The following is a 14,057-nucleotide window of genomic DNA, read 5'->3' as shown; positions in this document are numbered from 1 at the left end:
GGCTACGACAATCCGCATCGGTGATATCGGGAAGACTTGGCAGAAATCTAGCCACTGTACAGGATTCCTGGCAGCGCTGGTCACGAGAATGTTCGGTCAAAAGGAGACCGGGCACCGGACAACCATGTAGCACTACCGAGACGGAAGATAATTGTGTTCGGCGTATGGATCTGGTCCATTGTACTGCATCTGAAGCAGAAATTTGAGCAGCAGCTGGCACAACAATGACACAACGAATTGTTACAAATAGGTTACTTCAAGGACAGCTCCGAACCAGACGCTCCGTAGCGTCAATTCCACTAATTCCAAACCACCGCCATTTGCGACTAAGGTGGTATCACACGAGAACTCATTGGAAGGCAGGGTCGGTACCAGTAATGGCCACATGTTGAATAAAAGGAGGCCAGTTGAGGGCCTGCAACCAATCTGTCGTGTGCTAGACATACTGAACCAACAGTTGAAGTTATCATCTGGGGTGCGACTTCGTATGACAGTAGGCGCACTATCGTGGTTATCCCACACACCTTGACTGCAAATCTATACGTCATTCTGGTGATTCGTCCTGTTGTGCTGCCATTCGCGAACAGCTTTCCAAGGAGTGTTTTCCAACAGGATAACCCTCGCCCACACACCGTTGTTGTAACACAACGTGCTTTACAGAATGTCGACATGTTGCGTTGCCCTCCTCAGTCACGAGATCTGTCTCAAGTGGAGCACATCTGAGACATCATCGGACGACAACTCCAACATCATCCACAAACAGTATTAACCGCCCCCGATAGTGACCGACCAAGTGGAACAGGTATTGAACTGTGTCGTACAAACTGACATCCGGCACGTGTACGACACAATGCACGCAAGTCTAAATGCTTACATTCAACATTCTGGAGGTTCTACCAGTTATTAGTGTAGCATCATTTCACATTTGCAATGGCTTATCTAGTACTTACATTAATATTTGCTTCTGCAATGTTAATCACTTAAACATGTTATTTAAACAAATGTAGTCCCGAAATTTCACTGCTCTAAAGTAATTATTTTTTTGGTGTTGTGATTTTTTTTGCCTTGAGTGTATACAGGCTGGTCAATTGATTGTGACCGGGCCAAATATCTCACAAAATAAGCGTCAAACGAAAAAACTACATAGAACGAAACTTGTCTAGCTTGAAGGGGGAAACCAGATGGCGGTATGGTTTGGCCCGCTAGATGGCGCTGCCATAGGTCAAACGGATATTAACTGCGTTTTTCAAAATAGGAACCTCCATCTTTATTACATATTCGTGTAGTACATAAAGAAATATGAATGTTTTAGTTGGATGACTTTTTTCCCTTTGTGATAGATGGCGCTGTAATAGTCACAATCGTATAATTACGTGATATCACGTAACTTTCCGCCAGTGCGGACGGTATTTGCTTCGTGATACATTACTCGTGTTAAAATGGACCGTTTACCAACTGCGGAAAAGGTCGATATCGTGTTGATGTATGGCTATTGTGATCAAAATGCCCAACTGGCGTGTGGTATGCATGCAACTCGGTATCCTGGACGACATCATCCAAGTCTCCGAACCTTATAGAAGGAAACAGGAAGTGTTCAGCCACATGTGAAACGTCAACCACGACTTGCAACAAATGATGCCCAATTAGATGTTTTAGCTGCTGTCGCGGCTAATCCGCACATCAATAGCAGACAATCTGCACGAGAATCGGGAATCTCAAAAAAGTCGGTGTTGAGAATGCTACATCACTATCGATTGCACCCGTACCATATTTGTATGCACCAGGAATTGCATAGCGACGACTTTGAACGTCGTGTACAGTTCTGCCACTGGGCACAAGAGAAATTACGAGACGATGACAGATTTTTTGCACGCGTTCTATTTAGCGACGAAGCGTCATTCACCGACAGCGGTAACGTAAACCGGCATAATATGCAGTATTAGGCAACGGGAAATCCACGATGGCTGTTATAAGTGGAACATCAGCGACCTTGGCGGGTTAATGTATGGTGCGGCATTGTGGGAGGAAGGATAATTGGCCCTCATTTTATCGATGGCAGTCTAAATGGTGCAATGTATGCTGATTTCCTACGTAATGTTCTACCGATGTTACTACAAGATGTTTCACTGCATGACAGAATGGCGATGTACTTCCAACATGATGGATGTCCGGCACATAGGTCGCGTGCGGTTGAAGCGGTATTGTATAGCATATTTCATGACAGGTGGATTGGTCGTCGAAGCACCATACCATGGCCCGCTCGTTCACCGGATCTGAGGTCCCCGGGTTTATTTCTGTGGGGAAAGGTGAAGGATATTTGCTATCGTGACCCACCGACAACGCCTGACAACATGTGCCGGCGAATTGTCAATGAATGTGCGAACAGTACGGAAGGCGAACTATTCGCTGTTGAGAGGAATGTCGCCAAATGCATTGAGGTTGACGGACATCAATTTGAACATTTATTGCATTAATGTGGTATTTACAGGTAATCACGCTGTAAGAGCATGCGTTCTCAGAAATGATGAGTTCAACGAAGGTACATGTATAAAATTGGAACAACCGAAATAAAATGTTCAAACGTACCTACGTTCTGTATTTTAATTTAAAAAAAAACCTACCTGTTACCAACTGTTCGTCTACAAGTGTGAGCCATATGTTTGTGACTATTACAGCGCCATCTATGACAAAGCGAAAAAAGTAGTCCAACTAAAACATTCAAATTTCTTTACGTACTACACGAGTATGTAATAAAAATGGGGTTCCTATTTTTAAAAAACGCAGTTGATATCCGTTTCACCTCTGGCAGCGCCATCTAAAGGGCCAACCATAGCGCCATCTGGTTTCCCCCTTCAAGCTAGACATGTTTCGTTCTTTGTAGTTTTTTCGTTTGACGCTTATTTCGTGAGATATTTGGCCCGGTCACGATCAATGGACCACCCTGTATAGACACGAGGGGTAAAGTTGTAGAATGTTAATAAAGTTTGTTTTATTTGTAAAGTTTTCACTTAAGGGGTGTACGCATGGCGGAATTGGTCAAAAAGCGACATTTTCGGATTATTATCTGTTATTAACATTTGATCTCTCCTGAATAATTTGATGCATTATTTGTCGAAAAATTCCAATTCAAAGTGTAGTTTTTATCATTTCAAAGTTAATAGTGCTTGTGTAAAATAATCCGGTCGTTCTGCACTGACTTGACTAAGTATATCTCTTGAACTATTCAATCTAGAAGGCTGTGGTTTTGAGCTATTTATTCCTTGAAATAATATTAATGTTCGTGTTAAGGGGTTGGATGCACTGTGTAAACAGAAATGGCGGTATAGCACATGCATTTATCAGATGGAAAGACTCCAAATGGTAAAGGAAGCCTTACAGACAAAAACATTGATGATCTCCAGCATTATTATGGAATGGCAATAAGAAATAATACATAAGACCTACAAGGGATGCAACGAGCAGTGTGGGCTACATTCTTCCACAAATCTTCCACTGATGATACACGTAGCTATACATGGTCTTTGTTCACCTGGTGCTGATTCATGGTGCAAGTACCGCAAAGCTCAGGCAGCGGGTAGCGAGGAACAATTTAGGCACAAAAATAGCATACCATCTGCAGTGATGGAAGCTATTAAACCAATATATAGAGAATTAGCGCATCCTGACCTTCTTTCCAAATGTCTCCATGGTCGAACACAAAACCTGAATGAGTCTTTCAATAATGTAATTTGGACCCGCATACCAAAAAATGTCTTTGTAGGAAGGAAAACCATATGCTTGGGTGTTTGTGATGCTGTGATAACGTTTAGTGGTGGTATAAAGCTAAGAATTTGGGTACTAGAGGAACTCGGTATCACTCCAGGTGTCAACACACTGCAAGCCTTTCAGCGAATGGATCAACTTAGGACCATGAAAGCCCAGCGTCCAGCAGAGGAAATGAGTAAAGAAGCAAGAGGCAGGAAAAGAAGGAAGCTTCTAGCTTTGCAGGATAGTAAAGAACAGGATCCAGATAATGCTGATTATGGGCCTGGCTGTTTCTAGAAGCTGGCATGCCTCCATGTGCAAGTTAATGTCAAATAAAATGTTTGAACTTGATTTGACGGCCGGCCGGAGTGGCCTAGCGGTTCTAGGCGCTACAGTCTGGGGCCGCGCGACCGCTACGGTCGCAGGTTCGAATCCTGCCTCGGGCATGGATGTGTGTGATGTACTTAGGTTAGTTAGGTTTAAGTAGTTCTAAGTTCTAGGGGACTGATGACCTCGGCAGTTAAGTCCCATAGTGCTCAGAGCCATTTGAACCTTTTTTTTATTTGCCGGAAATGACATTTTTAAAATTAATTGACCAATTATATCAGGAACTATTACAGATACATATCTCTAATTTTACACTACGTTACCACTTAGTATACTGCAGCTACTGAACCTCCCAAAACACCTCTAACGGTTTTTAACTTACGGAAGAAAAAGTGGACTTTTAAATGAAAGTATTGAACAACATTTTAAAAATATCATAACTAGCTAATTATTTCTCTGTACATTTTGCTTCTGGTTCAGCAATCAGAAAAAAAGTGATACTATACATCTCAAAAAATTCAGATCTCTATCTGTGACAGGTACTGAGATAATGGGTCATCAATACTGCAAATTTAACACTGTGTGTGTAGGACGTACGTACTCTGAAACGTCACCTTAGAAACATTAATGAATTACTGTGCTGGTAAACCCCTTACGTTATTTGATTTTCAAACAGCTGAGCAAAACTGAACGTACTCAGACATTTCTCACTTTACTTATTCTGATCATCAATAAAATGACACACAATATTTTTAGCGCAACGCAACCTGACCTTCAAAAATCCCTACAGAAGAATGGCCCTGACTGACAATAACCTATACCTTTCCTGAATCACTTAACTCACAAAAATCTTCGGTACTCGAACTACTGAAATACAGCGAGCACCTATACTGCCAGCTAAATAAAAGATTATAACTACTGAAGCCACTAACTACTGATAGACATAGTTAGCAAATGAAAGATATTAATAGAGAACAAACAATGTATTTCCCTTAATAGTTTACCTTAATAGTGTTCAAAAATGACATCCGGTCTTACAAATTTCGTTTTCCTGACGGACACACGTCCAGATTGACCACTCTCAAAATTCTGCCATCTCTCTTCCACATCCACCACTGCTAGCGGCTCACCTCCCAACTGCGCAACGCTACGTGCTGTTCACATCCAACTGCCCAACACTACAATAGAGAATATTTCAACAATGCCAACCAGCCACAGACTGCACACGGCACAGCCAGTCATTTTCATACAGAGCGCTACGTGGTGTTACCAACATAAAAACCTAAACAGCCTACTTACAACTCATCTTAACAATTTAGTAGTGTTAATTTTCGGCACGTCCTCGTATTTCGGAGAGCCAGTAGTACAGAACATGCAAGAACGCGAGGCAGGTGTGAGTGGGGGAGAGGGCCTGCTGCCCAGCCGCCCAACTCCCCCCCCCCCCCCCCCCGGCTGCCGCGGCGCGACGCACTTGCCTGCGGGTGGTGGTCGGCGGCCGGCCGGCCGATGTCGTCGGCCTCGTCGCTGCGGACGCGCGACATGCGGCGCAGCACTCCCTTGCCGGAGCCGTGGCGCTCGCCGGGCGCCGGCCCCCCGTCCGGGTTCAGCGGCTGCAGCTCCAGCGACTCGTCGTTCGTCCTGCAGCGCACAACGAACACGTCACCACCACACAGCGCCAGAGGGAGCACACTTTAGTCCGCTAGCACTTGTACACTACTGGCCATTAAAACTGCTACACCAAGAAGAAATGCAGATATTAAACGGGTATTCAATGGGCAAATATATCATACTAGAAGTGACATGTGATTACATTTTCACGCAATTTGGGTGCATATATCCTGAGAAATCAGTACCCAGAACAACCATCTCTGGCCGTAATAACGGCTTTCATACGCCTGGGCATTGAGTCGGAGCTTAGATGGCGTGTTCAGGTACAGCTGACCATGCAGCTTCAACACGACACCACAGTTCATCAAGAGTAGTGACTGGCGTATTGCGACGAGCCAGTTGCTCAGCCACCATTGACCAGACGTTCTCAATTGGTGAGAGATCTGGAGTATGTGCTGGCCAGGGCAACAGTCGAACATTTTCTGTATCCAGAAAGGCCCGTACATGACCTGCAACATGCGGTCGGGAATTATCCTGCTGAAATGTAGGGTTTCGCAGTCATCGAACGACGGGTAGAGCCGCGGGTCGTAACACATCTGAAATGTAACGTCCACTCTTCAAAGTACCGTCAATGCGAACAAGAGGTGAGCGAGACGTGTAACCAATGGCACCCCATACCATCACGCCGGCTGATACGCCAGCATGGCGAAGACGAATACACGCTTCCAATGAGCGTTCACCGCGATGTCGCCAAACACGGATGCGACCATCATGATGCTGTAAACAAAACCTGGATTCATACGAAAAAATGACGTTTTGCCATTCGTGCACCCAGATTCGTCGTTGAGTACACCATCGCAGACGCTCCTATCCGTGCAGCGTCAAGGGTAGCCACAGCCATGGTCTCCGAGCTGATAGTCCATGCTGCTACAAACGTCGACGAACTGTTCGTGCAGATGGTTGTCTTGCAAACGTTCCCATCTGTTGACTCAGGGATTGAGACGTGGCTGCACGATCCGTTACAGCCGTGCGGATAAGATGCCTGTCACCTCAACTGCTAGTGATACTCGGCCGTTGGGATCCAGCACTGCGTTCCGTATTATTATCCTGAACCCACAGATTCCATATTCTGCTAACCGTCATTGGATCTCGACCAACGCGAGCAGCAATGTCGCGATATGATAAACCGCAATCGCGGTAGGCTACAATCCGACCTTATCAAAGTCGGAAACGTGATGGTACGCATTTCCCCTCCTTACACGAGGGATCACAACAACGTTGCACCAGGAAACGTCGGTCAACTGCTGTTTGTGTATGAGAAATCGGTTGGAAACTTTCCTCATGTCAGCATGTTGTAGGTGTCACCACTGGCGCCAACCTTCTGTGAATGCTCTGAAAAGATAATCATTTGCATATCACAGCATCTTCTTCCTGTCGGTTAAATTTCTGTAACACGTCACCTTCGTGGTGTAGCAATTTTAATGGCCAGTAGTGTAGTACAACCTAAGCTGTCTAAGAGATTTTTCTGTCTTTCGTCCACATGCAGTTACTGTTATCTAGTTGCAATGCCTGTGCCGTAATGACATCTAAATACGAGGGTCGTCCACAAAGTATGTTTCATTTCTATTTCTATCCGCGGCAGTGCTACGATGGCAGTTTCGAGAATTCGCGAAAGTTATTCTGACTCAAGGAGAAGAATGGCTCTGAGCACTATGGTGTTCAACATCTGAGGTCATCAGTCTCCTAGAACTTAGAACTACTTAAACCTAACTAACTTAAGGAAATCACACACATCCATGCCCGAGGCAGGATTCGAACCTGCGACCGTAGCGGTCGCGCGGTTCCGGACTGAGGCGCCTAGAACCGCTCAGGTACCGCGGTAGGCCTCAAGGAGAAGACATGTACGCCATTTTCAGATAGCTGTTGCCGAATTGTGCTTTGTAGTGCTTCTTCATAATGTTGGCCGTAATTGAAAATGCTGCCGCGTGTGAAATCAGATCTGTGATTCGTTTTCTAAACGCAAAGAAACTTAAACTAAAGGAAATTCATCGGCAAATCTTCGAGGTTTATTGACAAAATGCTATGAGTGATTCAATGGTTAGAAGATGGGTCAGACTGTTCAATGAACATGATCAAGTGCACGATGAAGAACGAAGTGGACCCTCGTCTGTGGTTACTGATGAACTGGTTCACACAATGAAGACAAGATTACGCACAACCGTAACTTCACACTTAGTGCCCTTGCTATGGAAATTCCGCAAATCTCACGATCACTAATTCATGAAATTGTTACTGAGAAACTGAAATTTCGAAAGCTTTGCTCAAGTTGGGTACCAAAATTTCTTACTGAACAACACAAAAAACAACGGATGGGCAGTACACTTCAGTTTTTGACACACTACAATGAAGAAGACGATTGTTTTCTTTCTCGAGTAGTCACGGGGGATGAAACTTGGGTATCATATGGCAGCCCCGAAACAAAACGGCAGTCAATGGAATGGAGGCACACTTCATCCCTAACGAAGCCTAAGCAAATCTTGACGCCTTGAAAAGTCATATGCACCGTTTTTTGGGACAGAAAAGGCATTTTGCTGATTGATTTCTTACCACTAGGCCAAACAATCAATGCACACGGTTACTGCGACCATTAAGAAATTGCGCCGCGCAATACAGAACAAGCGCCGAGGATTACTGTCAAAAGGTGTTGCTTTTTTCCACGATAATGCCCGACCTCACACGGCGAATGTGACCAAACAACTCATACGGTAATTTCACTGGGACACGTTTGATCATCCTCCGTACAGCCCGGACCTCGCTCCTTGCTACTTTCATTTCTTCTTACACCTAAAATCTGTCCTTGGTGGTCAACACTTCAACGATGATGACGAGCTGAAAGAACATGTTACCACATGGTTGAATACACAGGCGGTAACATTCTATGAAGAAGGCATACAAAAACTTGTGCCACGCTATGACAAGTGTCTACAAAATTTCGGAAGCTATGTAGAAAAGTAGTTTAACAGTTTTAGATTTTTGTGCAATGAATATTTTTCCTGTGTCTGTACATGTTTGTTTTATATACCGTAACCAAACGGAACTTATTTTGTGGACGTACCTCGTATCTTTGAGAAGTTCCCTTTATGCAACGCAACACGCTTAAACGATACAATGGTGGAGTGTTCACGTTTTTAGCGCAGCTCATGCGGGAATAATAGCTTCAATCAAAACCAACAGGAAACCTGGAACGAATTTGAGTCAGCGATGATGGGACAAAAACTGTAGTCACTCGATTTTCTGATGGTCTACTTCATTAACGTGTTTCGAGTAAACTCATCGTCAAGGCTACCTGCTGAAAGGTTACAAAAGTTATGAAGAATGCAGCTTTTCTTGAAGTAACTACCAAATAATAAAACTGACAAAAGTGTGGAAAAACATAATATAAATCAACAAACCAAGGGACGTTGGGGGGGGGGGGGGTGGTTTCATAAACACCACAGTATGGCGTCATGTACAAATAACAAACTTCCGAATACAACTGAGTAACAAAATATGACGTTATGTATGAAGTAAGAAACATGGCAATCATGTAGCGTAAATAGTAGCACAAGGTAGCGCTGAAAGTGTTCGACACGCCAAATACAGAGGAAAGAATACTTAAAAACAAAGAATATTAAATAGGGCCCTAAAATACATCGTTACTACATATCAAAGACAAGAGTAATACAATAAACAAAATTTAAACATGGCTGAAGCAGTAACTGTTGAAAATCTTTACGGTAAATGATAACATCTAAACAGTTGCAGGATAAAGATTTATTGAAATCCTTGACCACGGTTTCGGTATATCTAAATATACCTTGATCAGAAGCGAAAATACACTAAAATCACATCCGGCAGTGGAGATGCATAAAACAACCGTGCCAAAGCGCGTCATCAGTAGTTAAAATTAAAATATCACCTCTATCTGTACAGCATAATTATGAAGAGCTGGCCGATGCGAACACGGAATATTATCAGTACTTAGGCTAGACACAGACGACGCGCTTTAGCACGGTTGTTTTATGCATATCCACTGCAGGATGTGATTTTAGTGTATTTTTGCTTCTGATGAAGGTATATTTAAATATACCGAAACCGTGATCAAGGATTTCAATAAATCTTTATCCTGCAACTGTTTGGCTGTTATCATTTACAGTGGAAAAAAAGTAGAATAAAACTAAAAACTAAATGCAAGCTGAGGACAACGGTCGGGGTGGGGGTTGGGGGGGGGTGGTATGGGGGTAAGCAGATGAGATGCAGTTATGTAGAAAAATATATCACAATTCTAGCATTAAGTTGTATTTAATAAATGTGCTGTTTTTATACGTTAACGGAATGCAGTTTATGAAAAGTCCTCGTATTAGTAATTATTAATAGCTACGGTGTCAAGATTTATTCAGCTGATTAAATAACTTTGTTTTTTGCAATACTCTGAACCACAAACGAGCTAATGTCTCCAAGTGAAAGAACAACGGGCCGGACCTCTAATCAGAATGTTTCTACGTGGGTGCAAAGTGGCGGAGGAGACACGAGAGTATGCATCCTAGCAAGACGAAAGCTGAAGGTAACCAGTGTTAGTGGTTACGACACGAGGCTACTGAGGCAACAGCAGGGATACGACGCCGCCGGTGCACCTGAAGACTGTCACACACGCAGCATCGGCTTGAGGCTTGGCTCTGAGCACTATGGGACTCAACTGCTGTGGTCATAAGTCCCCTAGAACTTAGAACTACTTAAACCTAACTAACCTAAGGACAGCACACAACACCCAGCCATCACGAGGCAGAGAAAATCCCTGACCCCGCCGGGAATCGAACCCGGGAACCCGGTCGTGGGAAGCGAGAACGCTACCGCACGACCACGAGATGCGGGCATCATCGGCTTGAGGCCCAAGCAACACAAGCAGCCGCTGTGGGCGCCGAGCTGGGAGAGGCGTCCCTAGTGCAAAATATGTACACAGGGTGTATGATAATCAGTAACAAAAATAGTCCATTGCTGCGTTCACTAGACTTATTTTTAAAGATCTTAAAATCGTCATGCATTGTTGAACCATCCGATATGAGTTAGTCCAGCTCGCAACATCTAGAGCCACAATAGACTGGTGTTGGAGTCTGAGATAAAGCTATCTGTCATTACCTGTGTTGCGTAAAGAAACTGGTCAATTCCGGAAAACTACACATGTAGATGCCCGCCCGGTTGGCCGTGCTGTCTAGCGCACGGCTTTCCTGGCGGGAAGGAGCGCCTGGTCCCCGGCACGAATCCACCCGACGGATTTGTGGCGAGGTCCGGTGTACCGGCCAGTCTGTGGATGGTTTTTAGGCGGTTTTCCATCTGCCTCGGCGCATGCGGGCTGGTTCCCCTTATTCCGCCTCAGTTACACTATGTCGGCGATTGCTGCGGATACAAGTTCTCCACGTACGCGTACACCAACATTACTCTACCACGCAAACATAGGGGTTACACTCATCTGGTGTGAGACGTTCCCTGGGGGGGTCCACCGGAGGCCGAACTGCACAATAACCCTGGGTTCGGTGTGGGGCGGCGGAGAGGTGAAGCGGACTGCGGTAGTCGTCGTGGGGTTGTGGACCACTGCGGCTTCGGCGGGGACAGAGACTCTCCGTCGTTTCTAGGTCCCCGGTTAACATACGATACACATGTAGATTCAAAGAATATCTGGAGCGCGTCAGTAACTGCTCAGCGAAATCTAGAGATGGTTGAGAGTTCAATTTCAACACTATGCGGTGTGTATTATATTGCTATGTTTGCTTAAAATTTATGGGAATATTTATTTGCTGACATGTTCTCCATTGCCATTGCTATCTTCACAAATTCGACTCATTTACGAACCTACTCACCACTGACTTAGTGAGGAACAATTATAGCACAAGTATGGAGCCTGTTGGAACCGGCTTACCGAAATCGGTATCACAAAGACTTCAAATAGTGAGTTTAAAACTTCGACAGTGAACTCTTACAGTGTCACGTTACAGCCGAATCTGCGGGCAAGAGGGCCGACCCGTAGGAACCGAAAGCAATAGCGGTTGCAGTCCTGCTTATTATATCCTCTTCGGAGGGCCGCCAAACGTCATATTGTTTCCAAGGTAGAAGTGTGGTATCAACGTTCGATACCACCCTTGTTGGGGGTTGCAGATATCGACCGCGGTCCGTAATAGATATCGCTGGACCTGCGAATCGCGACTACCGCCGCTAGCGCCCTTCCGCGGCTTGTGACAAGTATCTAGCGAGCTCTCGTCCAGTCTTGCTCGGGACGTCTACTAGGATTGTAGCATAGCCTTCAGCTGATAGGAAACAACCTCTAACAAGGCGCTTAGTCAAGTATGGCATAAGTAATGCCTCTCTAGATATGTTTGTAATTATATGTATGCAGCATATGTATGCAGCCTGTAACATAAGTTAAGTACAATATATTATTTTTTACCAACGACTACTAATTATTTCAGTCGTTGCAGATACAGACTATGCAGCCAGCTCCTTACCGACTTCACTGCCAAATCTGCAATATATGTTTCTATTTAGCATTGTCCACCTGTCATCATAACAACTGACGACGAGAACCATAACAAGTAGAATCTCTTCACTTCATCTACTTTGTGGTCCCCATTTTGGAAGTTAGGGCCTCAGCGCATCGGTAAACTCACCTCTAATACTCCTCATTACTTTTGTCATTACTTGTCTTTGGCTTACTCTCACTCCATAGTAATACCAAGCATACCTGCCTAATAAGAAGAAGATCAGGGTGAAGTCCCGGCCATGGCACAAATTTTAATTCATATCTTCGGTTTCCATCATTATCAGACTCAAATTTATCGAGGAAAATTTAATTATATTAATCCATAGTGTTTGCTCATTAGAGGTTTTATTCAGTTATTCATCACATTCACTACGGATAGCAGTACTATCGGGGAATCTTATGACTGACGCCTTTCACCCTGTATTTTAATTCCACTTCTGAACCTCTCTTCATTTCTGGAGTGCCCTGTAAGATGATGATACATGACGTAGGTTAGAAGAATGTCACGATATTTGTGAAAGATGCAGTTTTCGACAGTGCTACAAATGAGCTTAATAAATATCGCAAATTCTAATTGGCTCGAGGGATATAATTTCTCAAAGGAGAGTATTATCGTGTTCTCAACCACCCCACTGCAAGATTTCATTTAGATTTCCGAAGAATTTGAGTTTTGTTGCTAATATGTCGAAGAAAATGTTTAAGGGTAGTCAACATGGTATATTGGTATAACAGATATAAATTAACCCCTTCTAGTGGTTGATAAGCGCTCTCTGGTAGAGAGAAGAGGTCCGTGATGGTGGTGATAACGCTGTAATTATTCAAACCAGTGGATCCATTTGTCTGCAATCGGATCTACGTTCACTATGAGGAAAAGGGAAGATTAATGTTTAATGTTTCGTCGACAACGAGGGCATGCTCAGATTGTGTCAAGGATGGGGATGGAAATAGTCTGTTACCTTTGAAAGGAACCTTCGCGGCGTTTGCTCTAGCGATTTGGGGGAATCACTGAAAACCTAAATCTCGATTGTCGCAAGCAGATTTGAAACGCCGCTTTCCGGAATGCGAGTCCAGTGTACTAACTACTGCACCACCGCGATCGATAAATACTCTGTACTGCATATGCCGGCCGCTGTGTCCGAGCCGTTCCAGACGCTTCAGCCCGAAACCGCGCTGCTGCTACGGTCGCAGGTCCGAATCCTGCCTCGGGCTTGGATATGTGTGATGTGCTTAGGTTAGTTAGGTTTAAGTAGTTCCAAGGCAAGTGACTGATGACCTCAGATGGTAAGGTCCATACTACTCGGAGCCATTTGAACCGTTTCTTGGATATGACTGTCCGCCAGGCCATCCCTGTGGGGGTGGGGGGTGGGGGGTGGGGGGGTGGACATATCACTCATCACATGGAACCACATACGTATCCACCAGCGGAAATGCAGGATAAACGGCAGCTGGCACAGTACTCCTAGGAAATACGTGCAGTGGCACTGGTGGTCCTGACATGACGCAACCAAAACGCGAACACTGACATTGCTGTGTCGTTCCCTTTAGCACAATACTCTGACTTGTCCCAGGAACGCGCTTAATGAACAGATATCGGCGATTACTCTCCAGGCAAAACAATGACCTCATTACTTTTGGGTCCATTCGCAGTGGGTACGAGATCTCATTCAGCGAATCTTTTGTGCAAGAGGAATTTGTCCAGCAGTCACAGAGCTTACTGAATAGTATTGACAGATCCAACACGCAGACGATCGGAGCTTAGGAATAGGTGGTTCAAAAGTTGACAGGATAAGGATCTAAAGCATGTACG

At 44.6% G+C, this 14,057-nt stretch overlaps 1 protein-coding gene across 1 annotated transcript in view; it reads right to left on the bottom strand.

The window, feature by feature from the left end:
- The window catches only part of LOC126101300 (nascent polypeptide-associated complex subunit alpha, muscle-specific form-like), a 131,011-nt gene extending 117,264 nt beyond the window's left edge, over positions 1-13,747 (bottom strand). Inside the window, exons 1-2 of the mRNA XM_049911979.1 lie at positions 13,662-13,747; positions 5,547-5,709 (exon numbers count right to left, since the gene is read on the bottom strand). Of these exons, the coding sequence (XP_049767936.1) occupies positions 5,547-5,709; positions 13,662-13,747 (249 nt within the window). The remainder of the gene's footprint in view (positions 1-5,546; positions 5,710-13,661) is intronic.
- Positions 13,748-14,057: the final 310 nt, after the last annotated feature.

This window comes from Schistocerca cancellata, chromosome 9 (genome assembly GCF_023864275.1).
Source record: "Schistocerca cancellata isolate TAMUIC-IGC-003103 chromosome 9, iqSchCanc2.1, whole genome shotgun sequence".
In the NCBI taxonomy this organism is placed as follows: Eukaryota; Metazoa; Arthropoda; class Insecta; order Orthoptera; family Acrididae; genus Schistocerca; species Schistocerca cancellata.
This window is presented reverse-complemented; position numbering and strand designations above follow the sequence as displayed.